At 40.1% G+C, this 21588-nt stretch overlaps 1 protein-coding gene across 10 annotated transcripts in view; it reads left to right on the forward strand.

Annotated features, from left to right (window-relative positions):
* The window catches only part of pard3ab (par-3 family cell polarity regulator alpha, b), a 262424-nt gene that overhangs the window by 27103 nt on the left and 213733 nt on the right, over positions 1 to 21588 (forward strand). For all 10 annotated transcript variants that reach the window (XM_082512080.1, XM_082512082.1, XM_082512087.1 and 7 more), the window contains exon 2: positions 9883 to 9984. In XM_082512080.1, the coding sequence (XP_082368206.1) occupies positions 9883 to 9984 (102 nt within the window). The remainder of the gene's footprint in view (positions 1 to 9882; positions 9985 to 21588) is intronic.

A 21588-nucleotide genomic window follows, 5' to 3' on the forward strand; every position in this document is an offset into this window, starting at 1 on the left:
TAATATAAGCAGCTATTGGTAGTGAGAAAATGAACCTATATTAAGGCCATTTTTGTAAAACGTTGGCAAATTTGTTGACATGACAGGAAAAAAAGAACCTGATGAAATTGAGATTTATTAGCTTGTTTTCCTGAAACCTTCTGTGCTGCTGACTTGTGTGTATTCAAACTTTAAAATAGACTTTAGTTTAGGAAAATGACTTTATTTGAGGGCTGTTGGGATTAAAGTAAACATAGCCGAAATATTTCAGCCTGGGAAATTTTTTCTTTTTTTTAAAGAACTCAACCATGGCCATCAGTGTAAATACCAACGACAGATTACTGTTTTTCCCCAGTGAGGCATTTCTTGAAATTTCAGGGATCTCATCTGAATCACCTCGACGCTGCTGATGAGAAATTCTTTTGTGTCTCGTGGCGATGATGCAACTTTATAGCAACACTTGAAGGTGCACACAAAGTAAACAGCGGTGAATTTTAAAAAAGAAAAAAAAGTTTCTCACCACCCAAAGACATAGTTTGGGGTTTATGGAGGCAGCACAGGCTCACTGCCATTACTGTGCTTACGTGAGTATTTACCCTCCACCCCCACCCTACCCCCAAGGCCTACGCTGAGCCAGGAAAAACTGAAAGCGTGTCAAGTTTATTAGCAGCCACAAGTTGCTTATTGGATTTCAGTGCAGCTGTGCCAGCTTCACTTGCATCAAGTGTCATGCAGCTTCACTCTAAGGCAGACCTGACTAATTAATCAGATCAATAAATTCTATTGGAAGACAAATCCTCGCCTCAACATCGTACAAGAAAGCGACACTGCAACCGTAGATGGTTGTTCTACATCCATATCATTAAGGAGCGTATGTGGTTTTCCTGACTTAGTTTGGTTCTCGAGAGCAGCTCAAAGTGACTGTTTTAAAAGTTCAGACAATATAACCGAACTAAACAGCTGTTGTCGTTTTATAATTGTTGGTACTTTGAGATTATCAAATTCTTTTGCATGTTATCTCCTTTCACTCGAGTTTAACGTGAAAACCTTTGCTCCCAGCATTCCCTGTGGTTCCATTGATTTTTCATTTATTTTTTGGCCTTATCTTGTTAACGTGCAACCAGTGTGAAGGTCATTATAGTGATGAGCTCGAAGACAATGCATTCAATTGATCATAATGAAGGCCTGAAGTCTGCTTTGCCTACAATGCTGTGGTCAACTGAACTCAAGTATGTGTGTGTATATTTTTGTGTGACACACAAAATGGCTTAGTTTGCAGCGTTTTCCCCCCATTTTGCACCTTATATACTACAAGTAACTTGTGATTTGTCAAATACATGACAAAAACCACGTTTTCATTTCATGGATTTGACTGCACACTCTTCCACTGCTTGATTTCTGTTATTTTTGAAACAGATTAAAATAAAAAAATAATTTTTACTCCAAAGATTTGAGTGGGATTTGCAGGCACTTGCAGTGAACTTCACATTTCTCTGATTTTGTGGCTCCCATGAGCCACAATTTCCATTTACTCTTCTTTCCTCTCGGGCTTCTTTGGATTTTGCTGCATGTGAGGAATTAAAAGATGCAGTCTGCTTAATGATTGTTCATGATTCATTAAATTAATTAGGCTACAGGTGTAAATCTCCTGCGTCTTTCTCTTTGGATTGCATGTGAAATCCTCTTTTGCATTTTTGCACAGGTATCTTTTCCCCCCCTCTGTTAATCAGATAAGTAATTTATAAGACCGAGAGCTCTCTCCTTGCACGACTCGGAGCAGTGGTTCACACATGCTGTAATAAAGATACCTTTGTTTGGTTTCTTTTAAAGCTTAATGCGCTGGATAAAGTCTGCTGATTAATCCTACCTGCCTAGTTTTAATGTTTGCTCCCAGATGGTGTAATTTTTGACTATTTTTGGAGAGTAATACGTTATGCTGTCAAGTGGTTGCCTGTTTTGATCAGATATGAGTGTTTCTTTGAATGGCAACATTGTTCTGTGTATGGCTCAGCAACATTTCTGTCTTTTCTCAGTTTATTATCCCTACGTTTCAGTTTCTGAGACAAAGACTAACATTAGTGGATTTGAATGGAAAGACAAAGAGTGATGGTGTTGGTGCCCCAGGAGTGACTTTGACACAGGGTATAATGGATAAGAAACATAATTCAAGACATTGCTGTAGTTGACCTTTGGTGATCGCTCTATGCTCATGCGTGTCTAATTATAGGAAGTGATGTTCAGGTTTTGTTTAAATAAATTTACTGGTAAACTATGGCATTTGTCATCAAGATCATAATGAAGTGATTCTGATTCAGGAAGTGAGCGAGTGCACAGAGAAGAACCTAACCTTTTCATTATCTGCACCTCTTTCCATTCAGAATGAATATTTATATGTGAAGACCACAGTTAGTTAGTCTGTTACTACATGCTGAGCTCTGAGTCTTGACACATAAAGCAGAAGGAATGGTTGGTGCTTGAAGAGGACAGCACCAGTCAGAGTGATGTCATCAAAGCTTTCTGAAAACCTTGAGGACATGTATTTACATATATCATGCAACTCCCTAGGACATGTATCTTGCAAAAAATTTGGGGAAGAAGTGCTGAATTATCAAATGAACAAGCCCAGTTTGTGGAAAACATCTTATTACAACACATAATGGGTTTTATTGGATGGTAAGAACAAAAGAAAGGAGAAAAATGGCTCTTATTATTTTGACATGGGTAGTGGGTTGGTCTTTGGGACCCCCAAACAATGAGAAAGAAAAGCCAATGGCAACACAACTCAGGGGTTAAAAGATTAATATCAAAGCACGAGTGAGGCTTTGAAATGATAAGCATGGTCCAAGTGCACTGGTAAAGTTAATAATGTTAGTGTTGGTGTTCACTTCAGTGGAGCCCAGCAGGGCACTCGTTCAAATCGAACCCAAAGTGTACTCGACGTCAAACTGACAGCTAATAAAATGTATTATTAGATTACACACAGTCCTTACACTCGCACACGCGTATCGGTGTGCGTTTGTGCACACGTCTGTCTGCGGTTTTACACACATCGCGTAGCACTTTAGTGGCTTTTTCCAATTCCTGTTTCTCTTCTCACTGATGTCATTGTAGTTGAATGAAAGGGTCTTTTGTACCTTACGCCAGCCTTACTTTGACCCTACAATCCAGGAAACGTACAGTGTGCTGCCCTACCGTGGCTGTGTACACATCCGAACAACAGATGTGATTGAAAGGGGATTTTGTCAGTCGTCATGAACAGAGCACTCACATTGTTTGTCTGCAAGATTGAGATGGGTGATAATATCTACAAGGTGACCTTTTCTCCTTTTTTAAAAAAAGGGAGAAAGTCACCACTCAGATTGTTGTAAGCATGTTTTGTTTTTAAGGTTTTAAAATCACAGCTCTTATAAAGATGTTCTGTACAGTCTTGAGGAAACTTTTATTTATCCAGGGAGGGTTTGCCTGAAAAAATAAGCGTGTGCTTCCAGCAGTAACCCGCTTTGTATTTTTACTGTCAGCCTGAGCTGCTTATTACTACAATAGTCCTTCCTTGAGCAGTAAAAAGAAAACAGATTAGTACTTAGCTCCTTTTCACATATCACAGCAAGGTTACCTCATGATACTTAACCTATATTGGCTATTATTCTATTATTTTATATGTTACCCTTCTGCCTTTTGAATAATAGAGAAAAATAATGGAAAAGTTTGTTGCTTGTATAGAAATATTATGCAATTTGTGTTACTGGGAGAGCAAGTTCAGGCAATATACTCATTATACAGTCAGTGTACTCTCCTGCTTATTCTTTCTCAATACTGTTTTTCTCAAGTTTTTCCTTTTTTTTTATAAAGTTTTTGCATTATTAAGTTTTATTTTAAAAACCTTTCCTGATATGGTTCTGGAATAGGTTACAGAGTCCGCGCTGAGACATGTTTTCACACCAGTAATCAAGACCACTTCTAGTTATTGGACCAGTGTTAACTGTTTGTTACGGATTGTGGTTCACGAAAGGTTTGAGTCCTGTAATTTTTGGTTTGGAACAATCTGGAAAAATCCGAAAGTGTGGATGAAAAATCTAGCTTTTAATTTCAGACGCTAATTCAATTACAGCGAAAGAGATCTCTGACTTTTGCAAGCTACACGCATGAATCAGAGTCCTTTTGTTATTAAAAAGAAAATACCGTATACAGAAAGTTAAACTGGGTGAACCGATAAAGTAAGTGAGGTTTATTGGCTGTTGTGAAATGCCAAGGTCAGGGAAACTACAGTGAGTTGAGCGTGCACACATTCATGCACCACTTAAGTGACAAAAACCCCACTGTGTGCTCTTAATCCACTGTTCATTAGTGGAGCCTGCTGTGAGGATAAAGCATGTGTTTGCCCTCACCATAAGATGAGTGTCACATTGTCTTGATTTTTGGGAGCTTCCACCATCTCATTTCCTTTAAGTGACTTCCTCCCCAGGTCTCCATCTGGCCTGTGTTTAGAATCTACATGCTCTTAAATATTCTTTCAGATCTTCTGTGCTTCACAGCTCTTTCCTCTGCCCCATCTTCCTAAATTAAAAGGGAGGAGGAGAGAAGACTGCAGCAAAATGCATTTTTTAGTGACGGGGAAGCTCTCTGGAGAGTACAAAACGGTGTCACACTCAACTTGCAAATTAAAGTTGACACAACAAATGCTTTTGGATCTGCACTGATCCAGCACCGTAGGCTTTGTGAGTTGGATAGATGTGTAGAGGATTCCCAGTAAGGGAACACTGCAGGCAACTTCTGAAATAATAAACACATTTTAATTCGTATAAAGCATAAGGCAGCAATCTGTTACTTTTATTAAAACAAAGATTTAAAAAAATATGTTAAAAAATGACTGAAATGTTTGACAAAAGACAGAATAAAGAGCAAGGAGGGCTGAAAAGGGAGTTTAAAAAACAAAAAAGAGACCTCATTTACAGTAAGACGAAGAGCAGACTGGTGGTAAATACAGGAGTAGGTGGGAACATGACCTACAGTTTGTCATGTCTCTTTTGTGGCACAGTAATGCATAACCACTGCAAGAGATCATAACAAAACCCAAACCTTTGGCAAGAACACAGAGTGTCTACAAGCTCTGACACACTGTAGCAGAAGGCTGGATCTGGCAGAACAATGCTGCGTTTCTTTAAGGCACATAGGAGTGTCTTTGGCTCAAAATTCACCCCCAAAAAACCTCTTTATGATCTGCGCAACAAAGGGATGATTGATAGAGAGTGAACATTTGAGAACTGGTTTCATTCAGCCCCGAGGTCAACACAGTTCAGTTTCACAAGTTTACATGTACCTAGAACATTTTTAATCTGTGCCACTGAAGACAAGTTGGTATCTGCGGTCAGGTGACACACTGAGTTTTTCCTAACTATAGTAAACAGTGTCAATGTCACAAAATGCCTGAATACCAGGTAATCTGTGCTAAAGCCTCTAACCTAACAGCATAGATTGTTTTCTGTGTGAGAACTGTGAACACATAACCCTCTTTAGCCAAAATTTAAACAACAAAAACTCTATGGCTTTAATTTTGTCCATAGTTTTATTAATTTCTTCAAAATTAAAACCATTACCATCAAATAAAGCTCTAAAAGCTCTTTTCTGGTTAAATCTGGACTGAGTTTGTTAAAATCTGAGTGTCATTGGCTCATTTTGGGGTTTTTTAATTCTTCTGGCCATGGAATAAATAAAATGTTTATAGTTTAACCCGGCTACAAAAAAAATTACTTCTGTACTTCCTACAGAAATAAAATAATTGGCATGAAGACTATGATGCACTTGTTTATTGGATAATTGCTCACACCATCGAGGTTGGCGCTCTAGATTTCATTCCGAGGAGTCTATGTCATCCCAGTTGGTCCCCTGTAAATCTGACTCACTTGAGTCTGATGAAGTGGAGGAGAATGAGGCGAGCATGTTTTGAAACACCTCGGTAAAATCTTCTAAAACTTGGAGCAACCTCACAGTAGAGTTCTCCGAGTCATCTGTGTCTGGGCTCGCTGCAGCTTCAGGTGGTACAACAGAAGGTGATGAGGAGGAACTGCTGGGCAACAGCTCTTCAGTGCTTTCCATATAGTTTTGAATCAGAGCGATTGGAGAGTCTCTGCTGTCATTTTCAAAGCTTTGTCCACCCTCACTCACCAAGTAGTGCTAAAAATAAAGAAATCGTTTCTGCCACCAACATCATTTATCATTTATTGTGGCATAAAATACAAAGCTATTCAATGTTTCAGCTATAACACTATTTAATCACCTAAAATAACCTTACCTCCATGTCTATAATTGCGTTGTTTAAGTAGATGTTTTCAAAGTTCACCAGATTGTCATGCAGGCAAACAAGATCCCGGTAATTCGCCTCGCTGCCTTCGTCGTCAGATTCACCGTAACTCCAGAGTTTTTTGGCCTCGTCGTCACTCTCGTCCGATTCGAAGTATACGCTGAGGTCTTCCAGAGACATTGTGGTGCAAAGTCTCGTACAGCACACTGCTGTGATCAGAATGAGTGTTGCTACGATAAATCCACGTATTGTTTTGTATGCTGGACAACAGTTTGGTGCTTTGATTTGAAAAGTACTGTAGAGTTCTGGACTGATGCTGTTACTTCAGCTCAGGAATACAGTTTCCTCATTTAAACAAACAAACAAAAGTTTGTCCTGATAGTTTCATTAATGTCCTCAAAATTAAAATAACTACCATCAAGTAAAAACACAGCCCTTATTTGCGTGTATTATTCACCTTATTGCTATTCTTGTTTAACACGCTGTGCGTGAGAAGTTGTGCACTGAAAGTATTAAAACATAGTTTTTTCTTTTTCTTGTCCTTACATGCAAATGTCACTTTCTCCTCACACATTTCTTGTACTGGACAAATTCCAAGGCTGCTACATGTGATGCAATTTATGTCATATAAATGTGTTATTGGGACTGTGTGAAAATAGTATCGTGTAAGACCTTGAAAGATTTGTTATTGAAAAGCTTATTAAGGCCTATATTTCACATCATTTTGATGGCTTCCTGTTAAACAGGCGGCTTTATTTATGCTGTAAGAGATCAAATGTTAAAAAAAAAAAATCTATCTTATTAAATGATTCAGCATTTTTCCAGGCTTTTTTCCCTTTATAGTTAAAAATTGTAACATATTGTAGAGTATCTTGCGAAATACATCGAGTTAGTCTGCGTCCACAACTTTGCATACAGTGTCTTTGTCACATGTCAGTACACTCAGGACTGTGTAATACCATTTGAATACTTCTCAACTGTGGACACTGGCACTTCCAGACATTCCTTTTCACGGTGTCAGGGAGATCTTGGTGCTCACGACTCGGCATTGTCTCGCTAAAACGTAGTGATGGGCTTCCCCTGCTGCCAACCTGTTTGCCTTGGCCTCCTTTCAAGTCTGCTGTTGGACTGTTGAGGGCTCTAATAGTTTAGATCGGTCCTCCTTTCTTTAGCAGAGAGCTTCAGCAGAATAATGTCGTGAGAATCTCAATGAGGCCCAGAGGGATCAAACTAGAGTGAGAAAGAAGATGCCACATTAACTTGTTTGTAATGTTTTGTTTTTCTCTCTCCGAAAGTCGAGCGAGACAGTTTGAGGGATGATGTGCACAGAAAGTTGTAATACCCATCAGAGAGCTGTTATGTTGAAACATTGTTTACTATGTGACTTAGTCACTTGTCTTAAGTCTGGCACTGTGACATTTTGCTGTGAGCTATTTTTGCGCGATGAACTTGGCACCACAGAACGACACTCAAACGCACACATCAGTTTTAAAGTCTCTTTGTGCCCAAACCTGGTCTGTCCCCACACTGACATACTATAGGGGATTTGAAATAGATTGTGCTGCTATGTGCACTTATTATGTGTGACTATCTTCTTAAAGCCTCAACTAAAGAGCAGGCTGGATTAGTATTACTTTTTAAATCTGCATCCTTATTATCTTAAAGTGCATTAGATACATTGTATATAAATATTCTAATAAGCTGATGGGTTATCGGGGTCATTCTCAAATTGACGTAACAGTTTTTGTAAAGTAGGTAAAATCCTGGCTTTTTAAGCCATTCTTGAACGCTCACTCATTGTTAATCATAAACAATAAATCAAAGTGTTTAGATTTTATGGTTTTTGGGGAGACGCCCCAGTTGATTGAAAACAAAACAGTAAAATGTGTTTTGGCTGAACTGGCTTAAAGGCAGTGGTTTGTGGCTTTCTTTCCCACAACAAACACAAAAGTTGGACGTGCTGGCTCTGTTTCAGATGAATACTTTGGACTGAATGCTTTCAGTTATAACAGGCAGCGATAAATTTAAAAAAAAAAAAGTTCTTGAGCACACACAGAAACCTACAGTAATTTGTTTGCATTGGCTTGTTTGCAGATGTAGTTCTGGTGACTGCTGGCTACTGCTTTTCTGTGTCAGATAAGTTTTACAGCTTAGCTTTGATTTCCAGAACTTCCATCTTTTATTTATAGTCGCATACAGCAGAGTGTTCCTAATAAACTTCAAGTTTCATTTTGTTACAAACCGTCTTTGTGTTTGAGGTCTCCATTACTTTTTAAACTAGTGTTTCTGAGACAGTGATGCTTTAGGGTGGTTCACTGTTAATGATTACGGTTCAATCACTACTAAAGTCTGGTCTGGCCAAACTTCTTTATCATTTTTTCCTTTATAAAATCGCTGACATTAAATGTTTTGTGTGTTTGTGTCTGAGATCCATCCTTTAGAATCCACAGGGTCTTTGTGTGTGGGGTTGCACAAAGTGACACTGGCTGTAATAAACTATGACATCTGTCACAGCAGCGAGTGAGTGAGTTAAAGGGAAGCTAAAAAAGAGCAACACATGAAAAATACTAATGCAGCTGTTTGAATTGTCGTGTTTTCACTGAGTGCATTTAGACTCAGACTATCAAAACTATCATTGCTGTATAGTTGCATTTTCCCCCCAAAAAAATCAGTTTCCTTCTCTGAGGCAGGCCTGTCATGTAGTATTAGTTTGCCAGTTAAACACATCAGACGTGCGTCTGGTGCCCTTTTGCAGTGAGCTGCGTGTGTTGCAGTGGAGTGGAACTGTATAAGTGGGTAATGAGGCTGTAACCCTCAAGGCTGCTGTGTGTGTGGGACGAAGCCAAACAGTCACTTCAAAAGTTAATACTTTGTCAAATGATGCCAGGACACTGGGCACTTCCATGCATGTGCACTCGACTTACATGTTACATGTGCACATGTTTTTGCGTGTCAAGACCCAGGGAGGGGGCTTTACAATCATCTGGGAGTTGGATTTCCTATTTAGAACTGCGTGATGGCGGTAATACTCTACCTTTTATCCCTGCCTTATTGTTATTGTAAAGCTACATTTTTCTATAATTGTACAGTGTCTTTTTCTTTCCCCTCTCTTTTCTTAACCCTTCATGCACCCTTGCCTTTATTCCCACTTATTTCAATCAAGCGTGACCTCTGCGTGTGCTTTTCATGTCAGAAACTTTGACACGTAATTGAGCTTGATTATATAGTAATGGTGGGTGGCATTCCTCGCAGGTCTCGATGACTGTGATAGTCTTGCTTTAAAGAGCCAACAATGATGTGATGAGCGGCATGTCAAAGTGTTTGGAGTGTCCGCTGGTGGACTCGTGTAAGCTCCAAAGAGATTTCGAGGGATTTTCAGTCATGTCTACTTTTCTACTGAAACCCTTTATCAGTTCTCATGATGTTTATGCTTTAAGGTTGTATGTACTCATTTCTTTGCATTTAAAATATAAAATGAATAAAATGGGTCTTGAAGGCCATTTGGAATATATGCATCTTCTTACAATTGCTGCCACACTTTTTCATGTGTCGGGTCATTTTAAAACGACTGTTGATTTTCATCTTGTTGCCTCCTTGTTCTGCAGGATGCCAGCTACTGGCTGCAGGTTCACCGGTTGGAGCATGGTGATGGGGGAATCCTCGACCTGGATGATGTGCTTTGCGATGTGGCTGATGACAAAGACAGGGTGAGTAGACATGAAGTCTTTAAAATTTTCTTTTTTTTTCTGTTTTCCAAAGCACAGGAAGTGCTCACTGACCAGACAGATAAGAGATTTTGTTGTGCACCAAAGCGCCTCTTATCGGTTTCTGGATTTTCATTAATGCCGTCGTTAACCATTTCTTTAATCAGTTGAACGCTCCCCATATATTTACATGGCCTCGCCTATCTCTTGGTAAATCTAAGTTAAACAGATCGAGCAGTGTGCTTTACTTTAGAGCTCCTGAACCACGACTTTCTGAGGTCAGGAATGTAAATATTCAGTTGTTTTCTTCCCAAAGTCTACAGCTATCAAACTAGGCACTCATCATTTGTGCGTGCACATAAACTCCAACCTCCCTGACTGTGTTGCCATTCTGATTCAGGTCATGGTGGTTGGTGGGGGTGTTATGGTTAAAAATCCCAAAAAAAGAACAATGAAGGACAAAAAAGTTGGTCCAGGAAAAAAAGATATTTGTATAGATAACTGAAACATTTTTTTTACTGCTGTTATTCATGAGCAGCGTCTCAGCCACTGGTGGTGTGCGACAATTTTGGGAGAGTGTGTCATGATTTATGAGTTTGATCGTCGACTTGCAAATTCTGAACACATTTTAACGGCTACTAAATCCCTGTGATTTTGACTTTCTACAATAATTAATGCAACAAAACCCCTTCTACTTCTTATATAGTTTTTTGGAGACCTGGAATGTAAATCTGCCCGTCTGTGAAGCACTTTGGGTCGACTTCTGTCGTTTAAATGTGCTCTAGGCTATAAAAAAATAGATGCGACACTCAACTCAACATTTTTATAGTGAAAATTTTAAGTACATTTTCATTTTAAAAAATGATAATAATTGCACAATTCAGTGGCCTACATACTAAACTTAAAGGATAGAAAGTATCAATCCTTTTGAGCCAGTATTGATCCAGTACCAATACCAGGATTGGTATCGACGCTATCGATATTTGGATCTCCCACTTCTATTCGCTGCACTCATTTGTTTTCAGCCAATCAATGCCAGGTATTATTTCTAAGCGGTTCATTTGGCCACTAATCTGAAAATATATCGAGAGTCTCTGTGAGGTATTCCACTGGAAACAGACTTCTGCACATAGATAAAAACTACTGATTGTATTTTCAAAGATGAAGAGCTGATTTTTCCAAAGGTGCTAACAGTTTTAGAAGTCGTAACATTTGGTAGAACTTTGGCGACCCAAACACGAAAACTCCAGCTAAAGTTAAAGTAAGAATTGAGATTTCAGGTGCACAGGATCTACTTAACTTCTCCCATCTGCTCTACAGTCAGTGGCTCAAAGGAGTCTTTGTGCTTTCTGTGGCGCACACTCTCTCACGCAACCCTTTCAACCTTTGTTTATAAGCCCTCATCCCTCAGTGTTTATCTGCACGTTTGTGAGTTCATGTGTTTATGTGTGCACCCTTACAACGAGCTGTCATCATGCTCATCTTTTCACATCCCTCGGTCTTTTATGCTCGGCTCTCATTGGTCCCTGCAGGCGTTTCACGCAGAAGAGTGTGCGTACATTTCATACATGACAACCTGTCAGCCTCGCTGACACACATCTGCATCACTCTCACCGCTATGACACAAAATCCTTTGCGGGTGGATGTTTTGCTTTTCTACAAAGTTTGAACGTACACAGGCATCAGCCATAAGAGCAGAAGCACCCGTTTAATGTAGTGTAGCAGATAGGGCTGCCACGATTTGTCGACTAGTCACGATTACGTCGACTATCAAAATCGTCGACGACTGATTTAATAGTCGACGCGTCGTTTGAAGCTTTGTAAGATCGCAAAAGACGCAGGAATAATAGCAGGATTTAAGAGTGTAATAACGGACTGAAACAGAAGATGGCAGCACTGCATGTACAAGGATTCCAGCTGCCGTTAAACCCCGAAGAAGAAGTAGCTGTGTCCCAGAATTCATAGCGCGGCCCAGCTTAGTTTCCAACAATGGCGGTAGCTAGTTAGTTTTAATATTACTCTTATTATTCTTTCTGGGTCACAAAATAAACGTTTAACATATTTTCAGGCGAGAATGTAGCTGTGTAAACCTCAAATATCGGCTCAGTTTATCAGGACACCACATATTTTCAAAAGCGCTCCGACGTTTTCGGAGACGTCTGTTACCCACTAGCTCGATAGCTAGCCGGGGGCTAGGTCACTAGCGCCGTGAGAACACCGGACTCCCGGCAAATTGTTTTCAAACCCACCGCCGTCTTTCGCGACTCAGGTTAAATATATATGAGTCACTTAGATAAATTAAAAATGTTGTTGTTTGGCTTTTTTTTTTTTTTTTTTTTTTTTTTTTTTAGTATTTTATTTGTTCCTGGGTAAATCGGTTTGGCTGAGATTAAAGTTATAGTTTTTACACAGCTGAATAAACGTCAAGCAGACAGCTGATTATCAGAAGTGTGAGATGCTGGAGAATATACCCTGGTGTCCTGTTATATTTTAGATAGCAAGGAGTTTATTAAACTTTACCGAAACAATCTGCAAATTTCATTAAAATTGAATAAACTATCATCTTGTCTTTATTTTTAGTTAGCACCTTAAAAGCTTAAAGCTGTAAGCTAATGATAGTTATATAAGCTGTAGTTTTACGTCCAGTGGATGATGATCTGATTAGTCGACTAATCGCAAAAATAATCGGTGACTAGTCGACTATCAAAATAATCGTTTGTGGCAGCCCTAGTAGTAGAACATTAAACAGCAGAACAAGACATTGTAACGAGATGTTATCCTTTCTATATTAGCCCAGTGAGCGCTTGAAGAGATGCTCTTCCTTTTGTGTAATTATTTATGATGATGACAAAGTGATAATGTTACACAGCTAATACAGATGCTACAATTTTTTTTTAATATAAATTGCTTATGTTTATAATGTGGCTTTATCAAGTGGCGCTCATACCAAAAGAAATATCCCTTATAAGGATGTGAAACAGCACCACAACCAGCTTTCTAAACATTCTTTCAAGTACCAGCGATGTCAGTGAACCTTAATATTTTTACTTTTAAATTTAAATTTGTCATCAATAGTTTTAAATGTTCTCCCATTGTTTTTAGTTTTTTGAAAACTGTGGATTTGTGTAGATTTAACACTCTAACAGGAAGAGTCTGATGTGCTTTTTACACTGATCCACATTCATGTACACTTAGCGCGAGAAAAGAGGGGAAACGTAGGGACATAAAACATGCATGAGTGTGAGTGACTCCGTGTGTCCCACTGAACATGACTGGTGGTCTCCTGGCAGCTGTGACTCATCTCTGCCATTGCACAGGAGCTTTTTAAAGACTGGAAGGAATGTCTGGCCCATCACACAAGGACACTTTTATTAGCTTACACTGGAATGAAATGGGCTGCGTGTAGTGCTCATCTGGGGAATACAAGTATATACAACACAGTTTAATACTTTACCGAGTGTTTGTGTCTGTATCTGTGGAAGCACCTTTAAGTATAAAGTGTGTATTTAACACAGTACAGTCAGTATCATCGTTGCCAGAAAAAAGTGGCAGTTTGAACTCACACAGAGGGAATATTTTTTCAGATGCCATCTTTTCCTTCTTTCATCAGACTTCCTTCCTTTCCCCCCCTTCATACCATATTTTCTATGAACTGTAACAACATCAATAACTAAGAATCTACTTTGGCTGCTGACTCTCTTTATAGTTCATAATTCAGTTAGTAGTCATTGCTTGTAGTCATAGAAGATACCTGTTTGATTGGCTGGATGGTTTAAATGGTATTACTTGGGACATTCACTGGAATAGAACAGAATAACCCTTAATTGTCATTGTACATGTGCAATGAAATTGTGGGTGATCCACACCAACAGTGCCAGAATAAAATATAAACAGTAGACAAAAAGAATAAGTAGCAAGCAGGGGAAATGTATATAATCAAGAGGGATACATAGAAAAATAAGAGAAGGGCACAAATTAGAGAACAAGTTGCAAAGTGCTTGGAAGTAGTGCAAAGAAAAGCCTGACTAGAGTCCATGTGTGAGTGACCCGAGCGAGGTGGGTTACTCGGATCATGGCTCAGAGTGGTGCAGTGAGTGAGTGGGCTGGGGTGGGGTTAGGGTTAGGCCCAGGGCAAGGAGCTGTTAGTGAGACTGGTGGTGCGGGACCTGATCGACCTGAGGTGCCTACCAGAGGGCAGCGGGTCAAACAGGTGCTGGACGGAGTGCTGTGATGGCCCAGGTTTTACTGAGACAGGAGGATCTGCCGATGACCTCCAGGGGTGGCAGAGGGCAGCCAGAGGGCAGTATTAATTATACTGTCTGCAGCCTCCCTGTTCTCAGTACAGCATTACTGTACTATATGTGCTTAATGTATTTAAATTACTCAGTCAAGGAACAATATTAATTGCAAGTGAATGAGCTAATTATTAAATAGAAACCAAATCTCTCTCTTGCTCTCTCTTTCTAGTCTTGTGCTGTGGCTCCCTCTTCCCTTTCTCCCCTTCATGTTCATGTTTATTAGCCATATGGAGGTGTGGTAGTTAATGTGTGGTGAAAGCATGATAGGTGAAGCAAAACTGGAATAATAATGGAGTCTTAAAAAAATATATATATATATTAAAAAATGTACGACTTCTTTTTCACTCGGGCGACCCAACACTGTACATTGTTACTAATGGAGATCATGAAGCGTCTTGCTTTGATTGGATTACATAAAGGTGGAAATTTTTCTGCTACTTTACGATAGATAAGTACAGCTGTACAGTAGTCACCTGCAGACACAGTGTACGTGCTAAGGTTTGGCCTGCAACGTAAAAATACTTTGATCATCCTCACCAATCTTTATTGTGTTGTCTAAAGTCCAGGGGCAGTACATTAATAGTTACCTAAGACATGCACACACTCTTCTGCACTGCAACACACACGTACACTCTTACCCACCTTATATCTTCCCCTCGTGCTTGCATTGTTTTTTTGTTTTTTTTCCCAGGAGCCCAACGAAAATATGCTAGATTAAAGCTTCCCATCCTGCCCCTGGACACTGGACCTTCATATGCGAACACTCGGATATCTTTGCTACCTTCTGTCATCCAGTTCTCTTTGCTCTCTTCTGACGCGCACCCACCGACGTACCCCGGGAGTCTTGATGACAGACTTGTCCCTACACAAACTCCTGCAGCGATGTCACAACCCTAAGTGACGGCACCTGGGCTGTGCCAGCACCACATTCCTCTGAGCGTGTGTGGTGTCAGGGTGTGCCGCACAGCTGCGCTTGCCTTCACTCCATCGCTGACACGTCTGGCCCCGGTCAGCATGGTGTCTGGCTCTGTGACAGGCGCACTGAATATTTAGCTCCGTGTGTCGGGGTGTACGTGTGCAGACATCTGTGCCTTCTTCAAACATGTTAAATTTACACAGCGTCTTCATTGCATCGGTGTTTAACTTGGATGTGGAAAAGTTTGAGTGTTTTTGTATGTTTTGTTATGTTTTGATTAATACGATACACTGAACAGAAAGACCGAGTGATGTTCCTTGTATACTAGTTCTGGCTTGAGTTTGCCTTATGCATGTTTTTGATTTTGATCCAGGCGATATCTTAGTCTGAGCTGAATATAGAAGCGTCTTCCCGTGTAGGAGACGAATAGACACAGACAGGAGGGGCCGCTGGGTTAAATAAACCCAGAGAAGTTTCTTAAAACCACTCCATCAGTCTTCTGTTTATCTTGTCACAGAATATCAACAGACGAGCAGGCTACCACTCACAGTTGGCGTTGCGCGTGCATGTGTGTGTGCATGTGTGGAATCGGAGCAATATGATCCTTGTGAGCAAGTGTGCTGACTGTCATTCATGCCTTTGCAGGGCTTGCTACTAAATTACTTAGTGTTACTTTCTTTGAAGCTTTTTTTTGTGCATAATTTAAGATTTTAATGTTGACACTATTAAAAATATATTTAATAGCTTTTGTGCAAGAACTAAATATTTAAGAAATGATCCCATTGGTGGAAGATATGATAATAAATATAGCTTGAAAACAAGGCTGCCACCTATTTAAATCAAAAAGAAGCGTTTACACGTATTGATCTAAAGTCTTTGTATTTGTTGTGTCTGTGGTTGGTATTGATTTTTCTAAGTGCATGCACTAGGATGGGGAAGCGCTGTGAAACTGATCCCCTCTGAGGCCTCTTAAAGGCAGATGCTGACTGATGCTGAGTATGGAGATTTCTTTTTCCTCAGATAGGAAACGGGTCATATTGGAAAGAGAGAGGAGCGCTTGGGAATTGAAGGGTGTAGTGAAATATTTTCAGTAAAACTGATTATGTATTTCTCACATTATACTCTCATTGCCTTGTTGTTTGGGGAGGATTTTTGTCCAGATTCTGAATCGAACCTTAGACAGATACTGCCGATCTGAGCCACCTGAGCATGAAAAAGAAAGTTGTTTTTTAAAAACCATATAGGGAGATGGATACCGTGGATAGTGCTGCTGCGAGGCGGATTTTGGTTTGGACCACTGCCTGTGTGGAGCTGTTCCAACAACAGTTGGTTGAGATATATGTATCAGATGACCTCTCATCTATGTGGTGGTTAAAAAGTAACAAAAATAGCATCTTACATACTGAAATAAATTCTGTCGGTTGCAAGTGAGAGTTTTCTTTAATAATTCAACAATTGTCAGTTTCATGCCAGTCAGCAGCAGCACTGAAAAAAGCTCTGGTTGTAGAAGGAACTGTGTACTTCTACTTATACAGCTGCGTGTTTGCTGTTTATGACTTTTATCCTGTTTTTCAAACTCCTGGAGCTGCTGCTGTAAACAGAAAATGCATAAGCTTCTGTGTACTTTCTGTTCACTTCTAGTTCTAGAGAAAGCCCTCTAAGAACTCGTGGAAAACTAAAAGTGCAGGATGCAGAATACGATATGACTATATAATATAAATATTTCCCCAACAAACAGAGAGGTTGTCTTGTTTTGGACTGCTAAAACACATCTCACTTTTACCAAACTACGGCCGACCGGGCCCCTCCTCCAGGCCTCAGTGATCCTCCTCAGGGAGTGTTAGTGGTGACCTCATTTATTCCAGGCTAGCCCTCCTCCTTCTCTTCCTCCTCCCTTTCTCTCTTCCCTCTTTCTAGCCTCCTAATGAGAACAAGATGACAACTTTATACCAGAATCAGATGGGTGACACAGAATTTTTCTGAGCAAGTCTTCCTGCATGAGTCGAGGGGGTGGACACAGAAAGAGCAATCAACTCTAGAAATGCTATGCATGAATATATGGAAGTGACTGCCTTTTTCAAAAAGTTAATATAGTATCTTAACTATTTTCAGTTGCGTGTAAGTGTCAAAATGTTTTTTTTCGCATTTGTGTTGAGGTGAGTAGACACACAAAAAGTAGACTTTGAATGACCGTTTTTTGCTGGCAGATGTCAGAATTAATATTCAGAATAATTACAAATGATTTTATACTGGCCAGTACATACAAACATATACATTTAGTATAATACAGACTGTATATTGAGCCATTGTAACACATGCACAACAGCTCTGAACTCAACTCGACGTCACCCGACAGAGGCGCCAGTGTCTGGCGCAGTCATACGCACGTTAGTTGCTCTTTAACCTGCCTGCTCCTTACTGAAGTCTGATGTGCAAATAATGCCACTAAAGGTCCAGTACATAACTGCATGCATTATATGCGGAGTTCTGTGATTGCATTATTGCGGGGTCTTTACCTTACAATATCAGGGCTCGCAATATCGCTAGCCCGACGTCCCGGGGCTAGCAATTTTTCCAGTCGGGCTACCAAAATCTATCTCTGCCCTGCCCGTCGGGCTATTGTAGGAAGGAAAAATATATGTCAATGCTTTTGCATTCTTTCAGAAATGTAGCTGGGTAATTATGTCATTGGCATCGGTGAGCCACTGTCAATATGTGACATATTGAAATCGCGTTTGAATTTGCGCTTGTTTTTTGCTTTCACTTTGCAATCGTGCGAACTGTGTATAGAGAGCGACAGCACTGATCTGTGAGTGATGATAATTTGTGCACCAATTCCTCTGACATCGTCTTATCAATCGTTAGCTTACTATGCAAACATGACAAGTGAAATCTCCCGCAGCAAGCTTAAACATATGAGAGGTTGATCGCGCAGAGAATCGCTGACCGTTATGTGTGTGTGTGTGTAAAAGCAGCAGGATATATATTTTAGTTCTGCTGAGCCAAATAAGACAGGTCAGGGTGAAGAAGTGACAGCCAAAGAAAAGCTTACCACAAAACGGAAAAGTTATGACAAATCAGACTATAAGGCAAAAAGAAAGTGCAGCTTTATGGTTTCATGGACAAAAGAATTTCTGTGGCTGCAATATGATGAGCTAAATAACCGGGGCTGCACATAAGTGGTCCGCAGGTGCGCATTCGCTGTCAAAAAAACAAAACAAAAACGCGCACAAGATATGAAGTTGCAACGCGTGTTTGCATACATAAGATTTTCAGGAGGAGGACAGACATTTGTTTAGAACTCTTAAAGATGTCGAAGAAGCTCCTTTAAGCAATTACATTGGTGTTCCTCTACCTCCAAAGAACTATCAGAAGGAGTCCGAACCACAAAAGAAGCGCGTATTCTTGGAAAAGTGGTTGCAGGAGGTGAGCTGGCTTCAAACAAATGATGAACGCACAGAGATGTGGTGCGGAATGTGCCGTGAAAATCCCACTCTAGCGGACAAAAACAGTGCTTTTTATATGGACGCAAACGCGCGTTGCAACTTCTTATCTGGTGCGCGTCTTTTATTTTGACAGTGAATGCGCACATGCGGACCACTTATGTGCACCCGTGTAAATAACATAATGTTCTGCCGGGTGTGTTGTTGGTTTTCTATCGATTTCTGAGTCGACAAGCGCCTTTGTTACTGGGACCAGTCATTTTAAGAAAGGCCCCCATTAGAACCCATGAGAAATGCAAGAAATGCATTATTGCTCATTCTGCAATATCTTTCCCAGAACAAACACCAATTGCAAATAACATACTAAAAATAAACCTGAAAAATCTGTTTAGAACAGCGTACTACGTAACATCGATCAAATTACCTATTTTGGAGTCTTGTCAAAACAGTCGTGCCAAACCTCGCCTTGTCGTGCCGTGTGAAGCAACACGAAGCTTTTATGAAATGAATTTACGCGTACTTGCTGGATTGATGACATCCACTTGGCTTGCCATCAGTGCGGAGTTTAGCATGTTTGTCTTAACAAGCACTTACTCTCTCCCTCTTTGTAAACCGTTTAAGCTCGTTGTTTGGAGCGCGTTTAATAGCCGTAGCAGACGTACTTGTTTAAACAGAAGAAATGTTGCAAATGTTAGAGCTGTTTAAACTTCGGAGGTGTGTTTCCGCTGCTGTGCCTGGTCATGTTTCAAACAGCCCACCTCTTGTGCTCTGCAGACAGTGGCTTACTCACCCGACAGATGAATACTATGGCGTTATTTTTGTGCCACAAATTTATGAATTTAGGTTTTCTTGACCATAATTGAATTCTTTAGGAAGTGCATGCAATCTTTAAGCCTGTATCAGTGAAATGTAGGCCTTTTCTTCATACTGTCTGAACTAGTCTGTATCGTGTACAAATCATAGGTATACTGTCTTGGTTGGTATACAGTTCTGTCTTTGTGCTTCCCAGATGAAAATCAGCGTTAGACTGTTTGATGTTGCGATGAATTTGTGACTTCTTCGTAGGTCTTCCTGCTTTAATTAGTTGCAGTATGCTGGCATTGATGCCACACATTTAATAGCCTATTACCTCTAAATCAGGGCGACAGACTGGCAACCTGTCCAGATTGTACCCTGCCTCTCGCCCTATGACAGCTGGGATTGGCTCCAGCCCCCCCAACGACCCCGACAAGGATAAGCGGAACAGGACGGATGGATGGAAGGAATTACCTCTAAATAATGAAGTGAAAATCAACATTTTAAACATATATTTTTGCTGAATGGAGTCAAATGTGTGCATGCAGAGTGTCAGTATATGAGCAAGTAAATAAAATCACTTGTCTTTTTTTTCTTTACAAGTCATCCGTTCTTACTGTGCATGTTTATATTACGAACATGATTAAAATAAATAGGATTTATGTGTCACAGTGAACTTAGCTGACCTATTGTTGCTGTTATGGACTCATTATATCATTAAAAAAAGGTTACACTGCCTACGAGCTGCAATAATTGGTTATGTGTGAAAACCATGGTCTCAATTTCTTCTATAATTAACATCAGATTGCAGATTGCTTCATCATAAATTTGTAAGATTGGACAGAAAAACAGTTTAAATAAGATTCTTCTATACCTCCTATGCCCCTAATAAGCCGTCTATTATTCACAGTGCTGTGTGGAACGATTACTCACCCACACTTAAGCAGTCTCAGCACTTCACCTTGAGTAACTGTCACCCACACGAATCCAGAGTAATGATTACTCAAGTGTGTTTGTGTGTGCATGCATATGTGCGTAGACTTCCTGCATGTTAAGTGCATTTGCACTCTGTGCATTGTGTCTTATGCGTTCATCTTTTGTATTGGGGGTCCTTCAGCATAATTGCAGGTTAGCAGTGAGTTAAGCGTCGCTGGCTGTCATCTCCTTCTGTGGTAACAGTGTGGTGAGTCTTCGCTTCCCTGCCTCGTTCTGTGTCTGATACGGTCAGAGACCAGAGAACCGACAACACGGCCTGAGCTCGACAACACCGTACATGGACATGGAGAAATAAATCCATGTCACGCTGAAGAGCGTAGGAAAAAATTCAGTCGCTTTAAAAAGTAGACTGACTGACATTGTAATAAACTATTACGCCACTCTCTGTCGTCATGGTGATAAAGTGAAATTGGATTGAAAACTCTAAACTGAGGAAACATAGCTTACGCTGGCTGTTGTAACCATATACACTGTTTTTGAAGCTAAAAATGGTACTTCACCTCTATTTATATTGAACACATCGGTTCACATCCGGCATAAATACCTCGTGCATTCACTTAATTGTATCATCTCATTTTAGAACAGCTTTAATTCAGCGTCCCGTACCAGTTTTAGTTCAGTGCTGCCTACCAGCAGTGCAAGCTCATTTAAACTTGGCACAGGGAGCTTTCAGGATGGCAACTAAACACTGATGAAACTAAAATAAGAGTGATGAGCTGAGGTGTTTTAGCAGGGCACCGACATGATTCTGGGGTGTGGATGTTCACCCAGAAATCCCAATATTCAAACATTCTTTGCATGACTGCTGCTGTTCAATGTATTTCTGATTTTTCTCACTTTGTGTTAAATTGATGGCAATGTAGTTCACATGACCCCCTGTAAGACAAGTCAGACTATATGGATTTTTGTTTAGAATAGTTGAATAAGAATATGCTTTTATAGCAAAAAAGAAAAAAAAACAAACATAAATTACTCCGTTAACTCAAAAGATTTGAACAAAAGGCAGCAGCTGCCAAAGAGAAAAGACTTTTGTTAATCCGTGAACCACACGTTTGACTAAAACCTGCTTTCGCAGGAATTTGCATTGGCCTTGAGGTTTTTAATCTTAATTTGTGATAGAAAACTGTCAGGAGGAAACAAAGACTACGCGTAAGGAGTC

This window comes from Aulonocara stuartgranti (assembly GCF_965226115.1).
Source record: "Aulonocara stuartgranti genome assembly, chromosome: 18".
Taxonomy (NCBI): Eukaryota; Metazoa; Chordata; class Actinopteri; order Cichliformes; family Cichlidae; genus Aulonocara; species Aulonocara stuartgranti.